Source organism: Eurytemora carolleeae, unplaced genomic scaffold (genome assembly GCF_000591075.1).
Source record: "Eurytemora carolleeae unplaced genomic scaffold, Eaff_2.0 scaffold70, whole genome shotgun sequence".
Lineage (NCBI taxonomy): Eukaryota > Metazoa > Arthropoda > Copepoda > Calanoida > Temoridae > Eurytemora > Eurytemora carolleeae.
The window spans coordinates 390589-409132 of record NW_019396054.1 but is presented as its reverse complement, the minus strand read 5'-3'; the positions used below and the strand labels follow the sequence as shown (position 1 = coordinate 409132).

Here is an 18544-nt window from a genome sequence, read left to right as displayed (position 1 = left end):
TACCCAAAAAATGAAGAGTAAATTGACCTAGTTTATGAAATAGAACTTTCTTCAATCAATCGATGAAATCTTATTGATCGAGTCATCGGACCTTCTTGAGACTTTTGTGGGAAAGAAAATGTTCTTCAGAATGGGAATTAATTCATAATTTGACATCTAACGTAAATGAACATTCGTCACTTGAAGAAAAAAAAATTATATTATTTTACAATTTTATTTATCAAGTAACAGAAAAGTATAGAACAGTGTATAAAACAAAGTTTATTACAAACTCACCAAAATACTGTTGTCTAAAACATGATTATATCAAAAATACTTAAATGCTGAAGAACAACAATGTAAAATATCACAACAAGTGTATGTAACACAGAGTTATTTACAAAAAACAAAACAAAAACTTTTAAAATATTTAGACTTTTTCTCATATTCGCTATTCTAACTATGTCAAATTATTTAATGTCTTTTCAAGTCGTCATAAAGTCTCATTCTTTATGGGTAGCCCTGTATTAAACAAAATCTAAATATTTTTATGTCTCAGTAAACGTTGAGAAGGTAAACCCTTCAGTTTGTATTGCAAGTCTATCCGTGCACCATCCCTTTATCTCCAGTTTCTCCAATATAGTGGAGGGATCAACCTTGCTCCACCCTGGATTCATACTAAGCAACCCGGTCAGAAATCCTTGCAACGCGTCTCTGCTCCCACTGTGCGTGGAGAGGAAAACCCAAACCTGGCCGGGTTTCAGGAGAATAAGATATTTTTTCTTGAGTTTAATGGCAGCGCTCATCTTCTCTAAATCCTCCTCAGTCTTTAGGTTTGATAGAGATAATCCAAATCTTATCTCAGATCTACCAAAAAAAAAGCATTAACAACATTTTAGATAAAACGGAGAATGTTCGTTTCGGAATGATAATCTTGAAGCGTCTCACAGCAGTTTTTTACAGATTACAAATAAATTTTAACTATTTAAAATAAATTTGCAAAAAAAACAGAGATTAATAGAAAAATTCTGTTAGCTCCTGAGGCCGAATTTAAAGAATTTGAAATTATAATCAGTGATTCAAGGTTTGAGCCACCTCGCAATTTAAACCGGTGAAAGGCGGTTCAAATTAATTAAATTCGGCCTCCGTTAAATCCAATAAAAAATGCTACTATGAGGAACTGCGGTATGTATGTTTAGTAGAATTCCCCCCCCCCCCCTTCAATTCAGCTCTGAGCAATATGCGCAAATCTTTTAAACACAGTCATGAGGAAAAAATTTGTTTGTATTTATATTCACCTGAGAGTGAATCCAAATGATTCTCTCAGGTTTCCCTCCTCCACGGAAAGGAGTTGACCGGAGGCGAGGAATTCCTGTAAAACAGCGCGCAATCGTGCCTCGTTCAAACTCGTAAACTCCAGACTACTCACTACACAATACGAAAACAATTATGTCATCGCAGATTAGAGAATTTTCCAACCCCAGGATTCAAGGGGGCACATTCATATATTTGCAGTGTTGCACAATCGCGCTATGAACTGATCAATAATTTTTATTTAAAAATAGCATTAAAAACGAAATAAAAAGCAATTTATTAACTTTGTTTTTCGTGCTCCTGCTTTGTAGTTAGCGAAGATGTGAAGAAGGGTGAGCACACAAAACAGAGGCATGACAAGATCTACAATATTTAATCAAAATTAAATTCATATTAATGTTTAACGAACGAGAGTTTTCAACTAGTACAGGGTTACCCACCGAGACTATTATGATTCCAAGGTCTTCTGCCTTGAATATAGTCTTTTAATGACTTACTTAATGATATGGGAAAGAAAGTAAAAAGCTTAAAATTACAGGGAATCATAAATATAAGGAATTAGACGTATAAATTCCGTACAGTCGTCTCTAAAGTCTCACCTTTTGTGGGTAACCCATTATAATTTTTTTATTAAGGTTCAAAGAATGCATTTGAACCGTTAAATGGAATCATTTACAGGATGAGATTCATGAGATTCATCCTCACTCATCCTCATCCTCATCCTCAATTTGTGCCTGGGTAGATAGTGTGACACCCTGTACCTGGATAGTTAGAGGGACACCCTGTACATGGATAGTTAGTGGGACACCCAGTACCTGGATAGTAAGTGGGAAACCCTGTACCTGGGTAGTAAGTGGGACACCCAGTACCTGAATACTTGTGGGACACCCTGTACCTGGATAGTAAGTGGGAAACCCTGTACCTGGGTAGTAAGTGGGACACCTAGTACCTGAATAGTTAGTGGGACACCCTGTACCTGGATAGTTAGTGGGACACCCTGTACATGAATAGTTAGTGGGACACCCTGTACCTGAATAGTAAGTGGGACACCCAGTACCTGGATAGTAAGTGGGAAACCCTATACATGAATATTGAATAGTTAGTGGGAGACCCGGACCTTGGTAGTTAGTGGGACACCCTGTACCTGGATAGTTCGCTATCCTCGGGAGCATCCAGAGATTGACCAGCAGAGCTAGAAGGTTAACCATCGTCTCCTGGGATCCATCCTTCGCTGACAAATCTGCCATGTTATGATTCTTCGCCTACAGTTAAAATAATCTGATTATCTATCTATATAACACTGCCGTAAAATTTAACAATATTTTGATGATATGACTAAATATTGTGGAATAAAAATTTATATTTATATCATAAGCTAAAATTTTATTCAGATTTATTTACTACTAGCTTTAAATAATAAGTTTTTGAAAATGTAATTGTATAATGTATACCCCTGACCTGATGCTGTGCTACAGCAGCTTTAGTAGCCCCTCCAGCTACACCGACTATACTACGAGACAAGCTAGCCAGGCAGAGGACGGGTAGGGTCAACTCACGGCTAAATCTGATAAGAACCATATCTAAAAAAAATTTAGAAGGGTACCCTTAAAACATTTCATGAAATGTCCATGTTTTTCTTTTTGAAAATTTATTACTTTCCGTTGGAACGTTTAAGGATTTTTCTTGAAGGAAATTTTCCGAAAACTAAAAATGACGATATTTTACAGAATCAGTCAGATGAAGGAGAATTGAAGGCCCACTTTATACTACGCCGACAGTCCCTTTCAGCAATAAATAATCACTTAAAAACTTTTTTTTAGTTGATATTGAAGATGGTTTCCTGGGAGTTATAATCTCCATGAACATTGCAACATCGTTCAGAATATCAGCAAACAGTCTCCACTTCTTACAGTCATAGTCTAATTTCGTTCTAAGCAAATAGAAAAGATTGTTAACGTACAGTGAGAACCAGACAATTTTGGAATAGGAAGTCGACTTTTAGACTCAAGTTATGACATTAAATAGTTAAATGAACTCAATGTACATCAATTGTGCAGTGTAAACAGACCCATTTTACATCATAAGGTATCTAAAAACTAGTTTGTAAAGTTATTTGCTTTGAACAACATCAAATGCGCTTCAGTATTGCTTTAATGTCGTCTTCCTATTCTACGGTTTTCTGGTATGTTCCCCCCCTCTTATGCCAGAAAGGTATAATCAGGTGATATTCAGTCATAGATTCTTCTTACCCACAGCGAGCTGCGAAAAGAATTCTTCCGACCATTCCAGTTCCATCTCTTATCATTCATCTTATATTAATTTATAATGCAATAAACTAATCCCAGAGTTTACCCAAGTGTTATACTTTTGACATATTTTAATTCCTTAATGTTTTTTCCAAATGTCTTATTAAGTGATTATTTAATTTCCAAATCCACAAATATACTTTCAAATGTTTTCATAATAACTATCATTTAACAAGTTGCTTTTTTACAAATCTATTAAGCTAAAACAAAAATAAAAGGTTAAAATTTTGACGGGGCTGTTTACAAATCGAATGTGTGTCTAGGATATAGTTTTCAAGAAATAATTAAAACTTATAATTATGGAATCGACAATTAAAGAATACATTTGAGAAAACAGAATGAAGGTACGGTGGTGTCCAAAATTATGTAATACCGTCTGACAATTCCCGAGATTTGTGGTTCTCACTGTACTGTATGAAAACTTTATCTGCCTGCCTACCAGAACTAAAATCTAAATTCTTTAGGCTTTCAAAAATAAAAAAATAAATCGAAATGTTTTTCACAGGCACAATTTTTTTATTTCTACCAGCAAAAAGCCTGAGGGTTGAAAAACAACATTTTTGGGCCCAATCAATTCTGCCATTTTGACATTTGTTGGATTAAAACAAACAACCAGATAGACAAAGAAGCCAAAATTATATATATGAATTTCCTCATCAACCACGTCAGGGAAGCTGCCAGGGGTGAGGCAGTTTCATCTCCGACCCCAACTCCCTACAATTCAGAATAAAATTTCCATATTTAATTCACAGAGTAAAAAAGTCATCTTACACTGTAAAACAACACTTATTTCACCTAAAAATTAAATTTACATGTGTCTCGTTCTCATGGTTGTATATTTCTGTGAAAAACAATTTCCCCTCCACATTTTAAAGATTATCTTTCCCCATATGTTAGGCATGTTTTTTAAGGGTTTTTTCGCTAAATTGGGGAAAATAAATCAATTTTATACCCTCAACTATCATTATCTATGAAAAAATTGGCCTTAGGTCCAATCTCCATTTTCCTCCCAAGATCATCAAGGGGAGGGGGGTGTACTCCTTGAAAGTATATACCCCTTAAAATTTTAGAATTATACTTGCCTCTAATACAGCAGCAGTAGCCAAACTTCCAGAAATACTGCTTGCAAACGCTTGAACTGTATCCCAACCCTAGCAAGGAGAAATATAACTAGGAAAGTCGATCGTTACTAATACATTTATTGTACCATTTTTTGTGTGCGAAATAAACTAGAATAATAATAATAATAATTTTGATTTTATTTGTTGCGTATAACAGGAGAAAATGATTGAAAACGCATTATGCCCAAGAGCGTAAAGCCCAATAAAATTCACTTCGGGATCAACCAATACCAACGTTCATTTTTCGCGATCATTTCTTTTATGAGCTTTTTATATCTATCATTGGAATGAATATGGGATGGAATATCGCAGTTGGGATGAACCTTTTAACAATCAAAGGTTGGTTTGCATTTAGATTGGATATGGATTATTTATTTAAAATATCGTATTTCAAAAATTAAGATATCATTATAATTCTTTGATAAGAACTTGTAATTAAACCTGATAGTAAATATAATCTCTAGAGACTGTATCCGGATATCCTTCAGGTAGGAATACGGTTCTAAAATAAAGCAGATATTGAATAAAATCTCTATAGTCTGTATCCGGGTATCCTACAGGTAGGAATACTGTTCTAAAATAAACCGGATATTAAATAATATCTCTAGAGACTATATCCGTCCGTGTATCCTTCAGGTAGGAATACGGTTCTAAATTAAACCGGTTATTAAAAAAATCTGACACTGTATCCGGTTATCCTTCAGGTAGGAATAAGGTTCTAAAAATCAACTGGGTATTAAATTTAATCTCTAGAGACTGTATCTGGTTATCCTACAGGTAGGAATACTGTTCTAAAATAAACCGGATATTAAATAATATCTCTAGAGACTTTATCCGGGTATCCTTCAGGTAGGAATACGGTTCTAAAATAAACCGGATATTAAATTTAATCTCTAGAGACTTTATCCGGGTATCCTTCAGGTAGGAATACTGTTCTAAAATAAACCGGATATTAAATAATATCTCTAGAGACTTTATCCGGGTATCCTTCAGGTAGGAATACGGTTCTAAAAATCAACTGGATATTAAATTTAATCTTTAGAGACTGTATCTGGATATCCTTCAGGTAGGAATACGGTTCTAAAAATCAACTGGATATTAAATTTAATCTCTAGAGACTGTATCTGGATATCCTTCAGGTAGGAATACGGTTCTAAAATCAACTGGATATTAAATTTAATCTCTAGAGACTGTATCCGGGTATCCTACAGGTAGGAATACGGTTCTAAGATCAACTGGATAGTAAATTTAATCTCTAGAGACTATATCCGGATTTACGGTTCTCAAATATCAACCATTTAATTTAACCAATTGATTACGTTAACATTGTGGTATTTTACTTTATAAATCCGAAATTTTAATTATTTAAGTGCACCTTTAACAGTTTCAATAATAAAGTAGTATTTACAATTTAAGGTTACAAAACCCCGAGCAAACTTTATTTGATTGATGAAAATGACAAAAATAATTTCAATTATATGGCTATCGGTATCTAATCAAACATGATTACTTCTCGCGTTAAGAGACTGTCGTTGTAATCTTAAGCCTTTTTTTTTTTAGAGAATTCACACAAATGAAAATGTCAGTTAACAAAAAAGAGGATATATTATTCATATGCTAGATCAGACAATGATTATGAATCAAATCAACCAAAAGTCACTTTAAGAATTACGTTAACAGTCTCTTAAAAAGCGGCATTAAATCTTGACTCATAATGATCACTCTGCCAAAGTATAATTTTTTTCCAGAAATTGAAGTATATACATAGTCGTTGCTAATTTAATAGAGAAATATCAGTAACTATCTTCGATCATGCTATATAAGAATAAATCTTACAAAGAGCTTGGCAGTATTATGTTTTCTGGTCCCTTGCCGAGGGTTCCATTTCGTCAAAATAACCGCCAATGAAATCTTCTGCTATAAATAATAATTATAGTCATGTGTCTGAAAATTGGTTTAGAATATGCCGTCAGAATTCAAGATTTCTTGAAAATTAACATCTTTTCATGGAGGCGGAAATATTATTAATTCAAATCAAATCATTAAAAAACACTCAATTCCTGAAACTATTCAATATTCTCCGAATCTTAACCTTAACATAAGAATAAAGGATGGAATAAGCCTGGACGTATTCTCCTGTTTAACTGATACTAAACCCTTCCCCTCCTCATTCTGCCGGTATATTCTCTCATCCTTCTCATTTACATGACATTCTTTAAATATTCTCATCTGAAACAAATCTATTTACAAGACTACACAATACACAAGTTAGGAATTAATATTTATTTTTGTTACTACTTGAACTACAAAATACAGGTTGGATTTAGTTTTTCATGAGATGCTTGGGGGTTGGGTTCATGAAGATCATGCTGGAGAAGGCGGTGACAGTTCCAGCGATGGCAATGACTCCGGCCAGGAGGTGGAGCATGAACTTGGACTGGTTCTTGTCGTGAACCTAAATAAGTTATTTTGTGAGAAACAAGGAGTGTAAATTAGTTGAGAGACCCCCCCCCCCTCTCAAACCATATTTTTCCCCAAATCCACAACTTATAAAAACAGGTATATTTTACTGGTTTCTGTAGCCCGCGCAAACTGCGGCCGGGGGGTGCAGGGGAGCAGAGATCCCCTTGCACAGAAATATTTTGGATTTTAGTAATATAATGGAGCGTTTTCGTGCCTTAAAAAGGTCAACTTCAAAGTCCCCCCTGAGTTTTTTTTTAAGCATTTCTGATACTATTTTTTTTAACTTTGGGTTTTTATTTGTGGTTTTATCCCTTCCCTCTTCCACTTTTCCCTTCCCTTTTAGCCCTTCTCCTTTCCCTCTTAGCCCTTCTCCCTTCCCTCTTGCCCATTTTCCCTTCCCTCTTGCCCATTTTCCCTTCCCTCTTGCCCATTTTCCCTTGCCTCTTGCCCTTTTCTCTTCCCTCTTACCCCTTTTCCCTTCCCCTTCCCCTTCCCTTTTCCTCTTCCCTTCCCCCTTCTTACATTCCCGCTTTACTTCCTTCCTTCTCCCTTTTTCCTTTTTTCTTCGTTTTTTCCCCCCAAGCCCAATGAAAGCTCATACTGCCCCCCCCCCGGGGTGGGGGGGGGGACAGAATATTATACAATCTTGAACTAAGAAACATAGAAAAATTCAAATTCCATTTAAACAAGTATAAAGAGAGAAGTAAGAAATTTCAATGAAAAGCATTATATTAAAATTAACTGTTAACAATTCCAGCTTCACAACAGTACCCACTAAACCATGATCTAAGAAAGATGTAATAATTTATGTATCCTAAATAATGTCAAATTTCTCCCTGGTCTCTGATGCATAACCGACAAGTCAGTGTTCTAGAGAAACCATCAATGAAACTTAAGTTCAAAGAGAACCGTTGTGAATCAATCATGTAAATCTTGAAATAGAGGGATTGGACACTGTAAATAACGCCAGTCAATTTAAAGAAAAATTAATTCTTTAGTTCGAAAATTATAAAAAAAAACCTGTTTCCATGACTCGGTAGGAACTCCTAGTTCATCAATGCTTGGCCTGGCCCAGTTAGCCAGAGCCTTACCCCTCTGTGGGACCTTCAAGAGGGAGCGAGCTGCTAGAAATCCACGGTTCATTCTCTCTGAAATATTAAGAAACGGTAAAAAAAGTCAGTTCGGGAGAACGCTGACGACAAGTATGCGCCAGGTCACAATCTCATTAAAATATCAATTTAATAATATCAACCCCGGGTCATTTCATCGTCAGCTTAAAGGGACTGTCGGCGTAATTTCAATTGACCCTCTATTCAACGCGTGTCATGACCAATTTGCAACAGAGTAACCTTTACAGCTTTTTCTAAGAAACCATGAGTAAAAATATAGTGCTCAAAAACTTAATAGATTCGGACAGTTGTGATATCTCACATGATAAATCCGCAAGTAAAGAGGATATCAAATTTCATCCTGGAATAGAAGATGGATAAAATGATACCATTGTAAATCGGACAGGTCACTTTTTTTTAAATGGGGAGTCACTTGAAATAGCTTATTTATTCCCTTAAATATTTATACATATATAAAATATAAAGCTAATTATCAAAATATATAAATTATAATTATATTATCAACAATCTATCAATCAATAATCAATGTAGTTTGGAATGTAAGAACTGTAAGAATGTAAAAGTGTTAATACTAGATTAAAAATGAAGCTCGTTATTTAGAGTAAAATGTAAAATAAAAGTGATCTTTAAAAGCATCAACAACCAACAAAATAAATGGTTTAAAATTAAAGACAGAAAATTCCAGAAATATGATTCAATTAAGAAAAACATTTTCTCTTAGTATCTGAACATATGCTGCCTGAAGCGTAGTAAACATTATTCCCTTCTCTCCCTAAAACAACAGTTGCAATAAAAAAATAATGAAAAAATATAAAGCAAAAAGATTATTTTTTTGGAATTTCCATAATAAAGGATGCCCATAGCCCAAGACCAAGATCAGATTCAAATTAAGAAGGAAAATTGTCAGTCGACGTAGTATCAAGTTACCGACCTTCATATAAAGAGTTAAAAACATTTTTTCTGAATAACAACCAGAAAATTATGGGTTTTTTCTTCACAAGAACTAAATTCTTCTAATTTCCTTCCTTGTTTTTGCTACACAAAACCGCACTTGAAAATTATCAATATTCAGATTTAAAAATAAAGATATCTACATCATTTTTGTTCAGATAAAGATGTCAAGAAACGTTAGGGATTGAGCATATAACTCTTTGATAATATGGTCACTTAAAACTATGTCGACTGTCCCTTTAAGACGTAATTTATTTGATCCAACTGTATGGTTTTCCTGGAAAAGATAATTTTCAATGAAGTCTGAGAGCATTGCTAGTTCAGCTCCCAGCTGTAGTACCCGGGCTCGGACAACAACATACATACAAACCTGAAACATTGGTTCTTTAAACTAATCTTCCATACAAAATTTTACAAGAATGAGGTGTCCACGAAGAATGAATTGTAGAATAAACTGAACCTGAATTGAAAGTGGAATCAATTGCTACCAATTTTAAATCTATATCTATATCTTCTGTAATAAGAAGTGAGGATAAGTTCAGTAAATTTAGGGGTATAGTTAGTGGGACACCCTGTACCTGAATAGTAAGTGGGACACCCAGTACCTGGATAGTAAGTGGGAAACCCTATACATGAATATTGAATAGTTAGTGGGAGACCCGGACCTTGGTAGTTAGTGGGACACCCTGTACCTGGATAGTTCGCTATCCTCGGGAGCATCCAGAGATTGACCAGCAGAGCTAGAAGGTTAACCATCGTCTCCTGGGATCCATCCTTCGCTGACAAATCTGCCATGTTATGATTCTTCGCCTACAGTTAAAATAATCTGATTATCTATCTATATAACACTGCCGTAAAATTTAACAATATTTTGATGATATGACTAAATATTGTGGAATAAAAATTTATATTTATATCATAAGCTAAAATTTTATTCAGATTTATTTACTACTAGCTTTAAATAATAAGTTTTTGAAAATGTAATTGTATAATGTATACCCCTGACCTGATGCTGTGCTACAGCAGCTTTAGTAGCCCCTCCAGCTACACCGACTATACTACGAGACAAGCTAGCCAGGCAGAGGACGGGTAGGGTCAACTCACGGCTAAATCTGATAAGAACCATATCTAAAAAAAATTTAGAAGGGTACCCTTAAAACATTTCATGAAATGTCCATGTTTTTCTTTTTGAAAATTTATTACTTTCCGTTGGAACGTTTAAGGATTTTTCTTGAAGGAAATTTTCCGAAAACTAAAAATGACGATATTTTACAGAATCAGTCAGATGAAGGAGAATTGAAGGCCCACTTTATACTACGCCGACAGTCCCTTTCAGCAATAAATAATCACTTAAAAACTTTTTTTTAGTTGATATTGAAGATGGTTTCCTGGGAGTTATAATCTCCATGAACATTGCAACATCGTTCAGAATATCAGCAAACAGTCTCCACTTCTTACAGTCATAGTCTAATTTCGTTCTAAGCAAATAGAAAAGATTGTTAACGTACAGTGAGAACCAGACAATTTTGGAATAGGAAGTCGACTTTTAGACTCAAGTTATGACATTAAATAGTTAAATGAACTCAATGTACATCAATTGTGCAGTGTAAACAGACCCATTTTACATCATAAGGTATCTAAAAACTAGTTTGTAAAGTTATTTGCTTTGAACAACATCAAATGCGCTTCAGTATTGCTTTAATGTCGTCTTCCTATTCTACGGTTTTCTGGTATGTGAACCAGAGGCGCAACTAGGACTTTTGCTAGGGGGGGGGGCAATAAAATTGTTGCTCGGATAAAGGTTTAAAGGGTACCATTGTTAATTGGACAGGCAACTCTTACAAAGTCACCAAAAATAACGTCGACAGTCCCTTAAAATAGCAAAGTTATTTAAAATTCTGTTTGTTTCATATCGAATCTAAAAATAGGAACAAACATAATTTTTAGAATATCTTACCGGTAATAAAGAGTCCATACTCCAAGTATGGTTTCCAGTCCCAGCTTGTCCAGTTATTGCCTTGAACATATCAAGGATGACCTCTAACTTGTCTTTGGGCGTAAACTTCATCTTGATCTGCTGCAGAGAGTCTACAGCCTCCAGGAAGAGTTCATCTCTACTGCGCCGGTCAGCGGGTAGATCCCAGTAGCTGATATCTACGTCTAGGAAGGTTAGAAGAGCAGTGTCGGAATGTTTGTTCCATCGGAGTATCCTCACCCAGTATTCTTTATCTCGTTTCTCCTCTCGCTGAATATATAAATGGAATAAGGTTGGATATATAGAGGGGAGAAGGAGAGGAAAGAGAAGAGAGTTTGAAGTTATCATCATTGCTTCGTTTTCCTCTAGGGTAGGATCTAGTATCCAGGCATGGGAATCCAAGGACGGGAGGGACGGGAATAGTTTTCTAACAGAACCATACAAACGTTTAGAGATACTTTCTAGTTCGTCCTTAGCGTGGGGTAACAGGGTGGGATGAGATCTAACCCCTCCATAGCTCATGTTGAAGCATTGAACAAGTTTTTGAACGATTCGACAGAACGGATGAAAATCACAAGTTCCGGCTCTACTCAGATAGTTTAGAATCTCGGTGTATTCGCTCCAGTTAAGCTTATTCGTCTAAAATTAAACAAAAAATAAAACAGACATTAAAAAAAATTTATTGTTTATCGTTTCCTCCTTACCTGTCCAAAATCTGGAATAGTTTCTAGATAATCCAGATCCTGAATACTACAGTTTCCCTCCTCCCTGGCCTTAACCTTTCCCTGGTTTACCAGTATGGCGACCTGTTCCCACGGGTTCTCGGAGCCTAACAAGCCTTCAAACTTGGAGAAGATCGAACCCCATTTCTTGCCACTGTTCACTGTGTTTATCTGAAGTTTATCCCAATTTTGTCCGATCATGGGTGTTCTTGGCTCCTGGTTCTTATAAACAGTTCCGTTGAATTTCATTCCGTCTGAGTAGTTTCCGTGGAACACTCCCTCGAACCTATCCGTACTGGTTGTAAGAATTCCTTTCCCGTTAAACTGTCCGGCTCCGTAGAATTCTCCGTCGTAAACTGCTCCATCTTCAAATATCATTGTTCCGTCTCCGGTGAGTTTATTATGCAGGAAATTCCCTTCGTAGTAAATACCGTCACTATTTACCACACAACCCTTCCCGGTCCTATATCCACCAGACCACATACCCATATACTTCTCTCCAACCATGATATCATCCAGTACTCCGTAACCATGACGTAAACCCTTCTCCCATTCTCCAATATAAACCGACGCTCCCCGGCCCATAAACTTTCCTTCTTTGCGCACACCATGTCCGTGTGGAAGGCCGTCTACTAGACTACCCTCGTATAAAGATCCATCAGCAAGCTTCAACTTGCCGTTTCCGGTCAATTTTCCATGTCTCCAAGTACCTTCCTAAAAACATAAATTCATTCATATGTTTTATCGTTCCTAATTTATTAATTTATTTCAAGAAAATAGCTGGAGTTATTCCTAGTCGTTCCTAATTAAGTAAGACGACTGAAGAAGGGAAAAATTATCCAAAAGTTGACACTTTTGGTGTAAAATAGTGCATATCTACAAACGCAGTTGTTGTTTATCATGCAGTTTGCGACAAGAAAACATACAGAAAGTGAATAAAAATTTGGATTTAAATAAAGGATAAATATACCTTAATAGATCCATCTGCAAGGGTTAAGGTTCCAGCCCCGTGTTGGATTCCATTACTCCATTCACCGCAGTAACAGGATCCATCCGGTAATCGTAAAGATCCTTTACCATGCAACTTTGCCTAAAATAGAAACCTTATATTCTAATTCTCGAAAAACTTATAAAAATATTTATTAAGTTTTGTTGCTTCAAAATATCTAAAAATTATTTCCGAAGTTTTGATTCTTCAAAATGTCGAACCTGAGTCATCGAACCCTTGTAAACTGCTCCCTTGTATTCTCCCCTCGTAAACTCATATGTAACATTCCTCGTGACCGGGGGTAGACTGGACCCGGTTATATTTCTCACAGTGCCGACTATAGTCTGGAGAAATCCTTTCACCCAAACTGCCCGACTCTGAGCACTGAATGCGACCAAGGTTTTGATCTCCTCCGGCATGATAAGAACTATCTCGAACTTATTACCGGAACCTGAATACTTGACATTATTTTTCCACAATCCAGTCGACGTCGATCAATAAAATGAAAACACTTTCGATTTCTAATAAACTTTATACAGCAAAAGACACAAAATCATGGAACCATAGTAAAAAAGTCGTATTCATTGTATTGATTTAAACGCCAACCACTGTATAATAACAAGTTTGCATCTCTAAACTTTCATTTTGAATATCTACTCCGTTTCATTTAGACACAATCAATAAAATTTTAACAAGGGCCTAGTCATCATATTGGCAGTCCTATTAACAATCCATAACCAAACCAAATCATGATGGGACACTCATGGCTTTTATTTTCAAAACTTACTATCTTTGATAACAATTGATCAACCTAGTAGTTTTTTTTCGTTGGAAGGATTATACATTCCGAAGAATGTATACTCACACAATTACTTCTGGATACATTTACAGCTCCATCTTTCACTCTCAAGTGTGTCTCAGACTTTGTCTTAGAGCTATCTGAGGAATGCCAACATTCATTTTAAACCGTGTTCTATCTTTTCTAATTTGAATCCTTTTATTACCACTTTTATCTTTATAGATTTCTTTGATTCCGTCTTGATTTTAACTCGTATACATAAGTACCTTGTCTGGAAGCATAGGAGCAAAATATTGGTCTTTCGGTTTAGAATCGGTTTAAAAATCACCTGTAACAGGAGGAGTATCCAACCAGACCGTGGATAAAGGATGAACTGTTACACTGTATCCTACATCCACAAATACGTCAGTTAGCAGGACTAACCAGTGCTTAGACATCACACCGCTTAGCAACAAGGGTTGGGTTCGATTATCCAACACCAGTCTCCGGGTGGAGATTCTTAACTCATCTAGTTTAGCTCCGGAGGTTTTCCAGAACTCCCTGGTATCTTCAGCTTCTTGTCTCATCTTCAACAAGGATTGCTGGAGTCCCATTAGCCCTTCTATCTTTTTCATCAACTCTTTTCCATCCTCTATTTTGGTATGTAGCTCCATTAATACTTTAATATAATTCTCTGAGAGCTTGTGCAGCTCGACTAGAAGTTGTTCGAGTTCACACTGTCCTTTTATAGACTTTTGATTGTAACCAAACTTTGAGATAAGAATATCTACAATGATATGTTGGTGTTGGGACTGATGTGAGTCAAGGAGAAGAGAATCTGCAGAAACACAATTACCGACGGTCCAGCATATCTCCCTGCAGCACTCCAACCAGGGATCCAGGTACTTGTAGAGACCAGTCGAACCGAATTCATACAAACTTAAATGAATTTGAGAACGGTTCACACAATATGACAAGAAATGTTTTGCTTTATCCACGCTCTTTTGTACATCCAGGAACGGGATTGAATCTTCTCGGTTCTTAGAACCAGGAGTACCGGGGCACAAGGTGGAGAGAGCGTAGGATACGCTTTCGATCTGATCCAGGAGAACCTTCTCCCGAACAATAAGTTTACAAGTATACTTAGACATAGGCTTACAGTTAAGTACTGAGTAACGATCACTGGTGAGCAGAGAGTAAGGACGAATATCCGGGGGTAGATTTAAACTAGAGAACTCAATACAATGAAATCTAGCGTTGGAATTAGAACTGGGTTTTGTATAATAAATGTTCCCGCTGTCACACACTAACATGCTCATATTGTTCTCTGCTAGGATATCTCGAACAGTTTCCGACCTCGGTAATTGTAGTTTAGCAGGATACAGAACCACGGCTAATGAATCCAAAGGATTGCTTTGACCCCTGTTGTTACTTCCCCATGCGAAGACGGTTCCCGAAGCCGTGAGAGCGAGAGCATGCTGAGATCCAGCAGAAACCTTGAGAATATGATGAGAACTCAATGCAGGGACAACCACAGGACTGGGTCTACTCAACATATCTCCTTGTCCTAGCTGACCACGAGATCCATTTCCCCAAACCCAAACTTCACTTCTCCGCAGTTCAACTCCCTTCTCAGAAAGATCTTTTAAGCTTTGATCTTGCAAACTTAAAATTCGTTCTAATCCAGTCCCGTGAGAAGATGTAGAGCGTCTAAATAATTAAGATTAAGATTTAAGTAGTCTTATCCCAGAAATATCAATGTATTTTACCTAATGGAAGTTTTAAAGTTTAAGGTTTTAGAGAACGGTTCATTGAGGATAACAAAATCTTTCATTGAGGGGATATCTGACGATCTCACGGACGGAGGTTCACTTTGAGACTTCTCCTCTAGAACCACATCTCCGGGCCGGGTTGGTAATCCCAGATCCTCAACCTGGTTTTCTGACAAAGGGTGCATAATACTGCTCTCACTACTGTTAAATGAAGAGTCTGTAAGTTGGCTAATATTAATAGCATTGCTTTCACTGCTATTGTCTAGGATTGGAACTTCAGTTAACACAGCGCTTCGTAATCGTCTCCGTGTCTCAGTATTTTTAGGTTCCGTAATATTTCTATTGTAATCTGTATTGATGCTGAGGTTAAGACTGAGTCCAAGGGGACAACTAGGTCCGTCAGGTTCAGACAGAGATGTATCAGGGTCCGGGATATCAGGGGAGAGAAGAGAATCATCAGATTTGACTATACAGATACTGAAATCAGTACCAATCTCCACCTGGAGCAGTTTCTTACCGGAGAAGAACGGAACCTAAGAATTAATATTCTATTTAAAAAAGGAAGAGAAATTCGAATGAGAATACAAAATAGAAGAATAATACGTAAGAAACTGAAGAAAAAAAAACATGTTATATCATGTTTCTTGGTCAAACCTCCATTGAGAAAGGAGAGAATGAATTGTGAAATTTTATTAACCCTGTTTATTTTTAATTTACCATGTTTGTCAACTCAATTGAAGTTTAAGCGAACCGGAAGTTAAAAATAATAACAGGAAGCGGGTGAATAAATGAAACTTTAATTCAGTCACAATATCACAACATGATGGGTTTCTTCCGTAATTTGCTTATATTCATTATGTGCAACCCCTCAATAAATGAAATTCGCGTCCTCATTGCCCTTCATAAAGACGCATTCAAATCAACATACTAGGTCTATGAGAATAAAGGTTTGTCTATTTCTCCACGGCAGTTTCTTGAGTTGTTTTATTTAAATATATATTTACCAACCTTTTCAAATAGTTGAGTTTGATGAACCAGCCCACTATAAGGTACTGAACCTTTGCTCCAGACATGTCCGGAGCTGTCGGAGAAGAATTCATGTTTCTCGTTCCCAACCAGGTTCAGTAATCCATCTCCGGGATATTCAACCTCCTCCAAATCCAGACTACTCAACGATACCTAAATTTAATTAATAGAATCAAACATTGTACGATACTGTTTATGAACAAAAATATTCGGGAACTCGTTAAAAATTATAAACGTCATTTGGATAAACCTTCGATTTAAGTTACTATATTGTAAAGAAATTCAACACTTTTCGCAATTTATAATGTTTTCAACGTTTAAAATCGCCCATTGATCCCTTTCATTATTGCATTACTACAATATTAGCGACCAACCTTATTCTTTCAGGGGTGTATATTTTCTTCCTCCCCCTTTTAAGATTTTTCCGCCCAGAAGTTATATACGCTTTTTACTTAATCCCACCAAATCATTAAAAACCATTCCCCTGAAAAAATCCTGTATTCTTTTTAAACTTCACCATCCGGTCATACGGAGTAATGAGAGTGGGGGCCATGTATTCTACATTAATATTTTATTATAAATGTATGGAGGTTCGTAATACTTGTACTTCATTGGAATTGGGAATCTTCATTTTATAAACCAACTTCATAAAGAAAAAAAACAATCACGATTCAAAGATAATGGAATACAATTTGGAGTTAACGGTTCGGAAATTGTTATTATAATAGCTCACCCTGTAAACAAGACCGGTCTCCACTAGGCATATTAGTTTGTGCTCAGGTTCATTTTTCTCCTCTTTATCCTCCTCATTAGACCCGTCTGCAGAGACTGGTGGAGTCTCCAAGCGTACACTGAGAACAGGTTCAAGCTCGGGTTCGGTTTCAAGTGCGGAAACCTCTCCATCCCTCCACAGAACTATCTTTCCATCCTAGAGAAAGAAACACGTTTTCATGCATCTTGTTTTCGTAGATTGTGTATATCATTATCAGAAATATTCACGCATACGGAGTACTTTTTTTAAAGGGGTGAAGAGTAGCAAGTGATCTGTTGTTACAGGGGTATATATTTTCAAAAATTGGGAGAGAACATAAGAAATTACAACAAAAAGTAAGTTTTTCATTTTCAACCAAAAATTCATTTCTTTTTCCAAATTTGGCGAATAAAAACTCTACAAATTACACGCAAACATACATAACATCTGTGGGGAAAATTCATAAAGGGGGAGATGATTTTTCAAGAAAATGTACACCCGTGTTTTGTACCTTTTTTACAGTTTAAGCAAAGTAAATATCGTAGGACTGAAATTAGGATAAAGATTAAAAATATCCCTCAACCCTTGCGACAGCCGTTAGAAAAGTACGTCCTAGCGATTAATTGAGAACTAACGACCAATTCAAAAATAAAAATAAAATTACGTTTCATTTGCAAAAATAGTTAAAAGAATACATTATTATCAAAATCAATCAAGGCAATTATTAACTCGGGTGTTATGGAGAGGAAGAAAAAATGCTTTCTAAGATTTGCTACAAAGAAATACGAATTCCTGCAACGTACATTTATCTCAAAATAATATTGAAACTTTATGTGATACGAATTAGCCTCAACAAGATTATTATAAATTGTTCCTTTCTTTTTCGTTTTTTTTTACTCAATGATAGTTATATCTGATCATGAACAATTTCAGTGAGGAATACAAAATGTAAATTTCAATGAAATATAAGTCTTCTTAAATCCGAAATATATTGAAAAAGATCAAAACAGGAGGAGGGGGGGTAGTACCTCCGTTAAGAGAACAAGTTGAGCAGGCAGGGATATAACAGTTCTAACAAGGTAGGGAAGAGAGAAGATGGGTTTTCTTTCTACGGAGGGTAAACCCTCCCATATACTACTCATCTCAACCTACACCACCCGTATACATTTCAACTCTGAAATAGATTAAGTAAATGTTTGTGTACTTAATCATATTGACTATATAAACAAAAGATTGACAATGGAATCAAAACTGCGAGTGCTTTATCA

General features: G+C 36.1%; 2 protein-coding genes across 2 annotated transcripts; both read right to left on the bottom strand.

Annotated features, from left to right (window-relative positions):
- Positions 1-200: 200 nt before the first annotated feature.
- LOC111706129 (RUS1 family protein C16orf58 homolog) lies at positions 201-6599 on the bottom strand. Its single transcript, XM_023478915.1, has 11 exons — positions 6557-6599; positions 5162-5222; positions 4682-4750; positions 4252-4313; positions 3543-3590; positions 3134-3223; positions 2752-2857; positions 2438-2555; positions 1594-1656; positions 1278-1407; positions 201-846 (listed from the first exon to the last, which is right to left on the bottom strand). Exons 4-11 carry the CDS (start codon positions 4254-4256, stop codon positions 528-530), a joined length of 879 nt encoding a protein of 292 aa, XP_023334683.1. The 5' UTR covers positions 4257-4313; positions 4682-4750; positions 5162-5222; positions 6557-6599; the 3' UTR covers positions 201-527.
- Positions 6600-6948: 349 nt separating this feature from the next.
- On the bottom strand, positions 6949-18485 carry LOC111706079 (alsin). The gene is made up of 13 exons (XM_023478843.1): positions 18305-18485; positions 17259-17453; positions 16508-16678; positions 15497-16032; positions 14077-15437; positions 13171-13400; positions 12932-13051; positions 11944-12675; positions 11222-11878; positions 9542-9634; positions 8726-9085; positions 8204-8466; positions 6949-7175 (listed from the first exon to the last, which is right to left on the bottom strand). Exons 1-11 carry the CDS (start codon positions 18416-18418, stop codon positions 9008-9010), a joined length of 4287 nt encoding a protein of 1428 aa, XP_023334611.1. The 5' UTR covers positions 18419-18485; the 3' UTR covers positions 6949-7175; positions 8204-8466; positions 8726-9007.
- Positions 18486-18544: the final 59 nt, after the last annotated feature.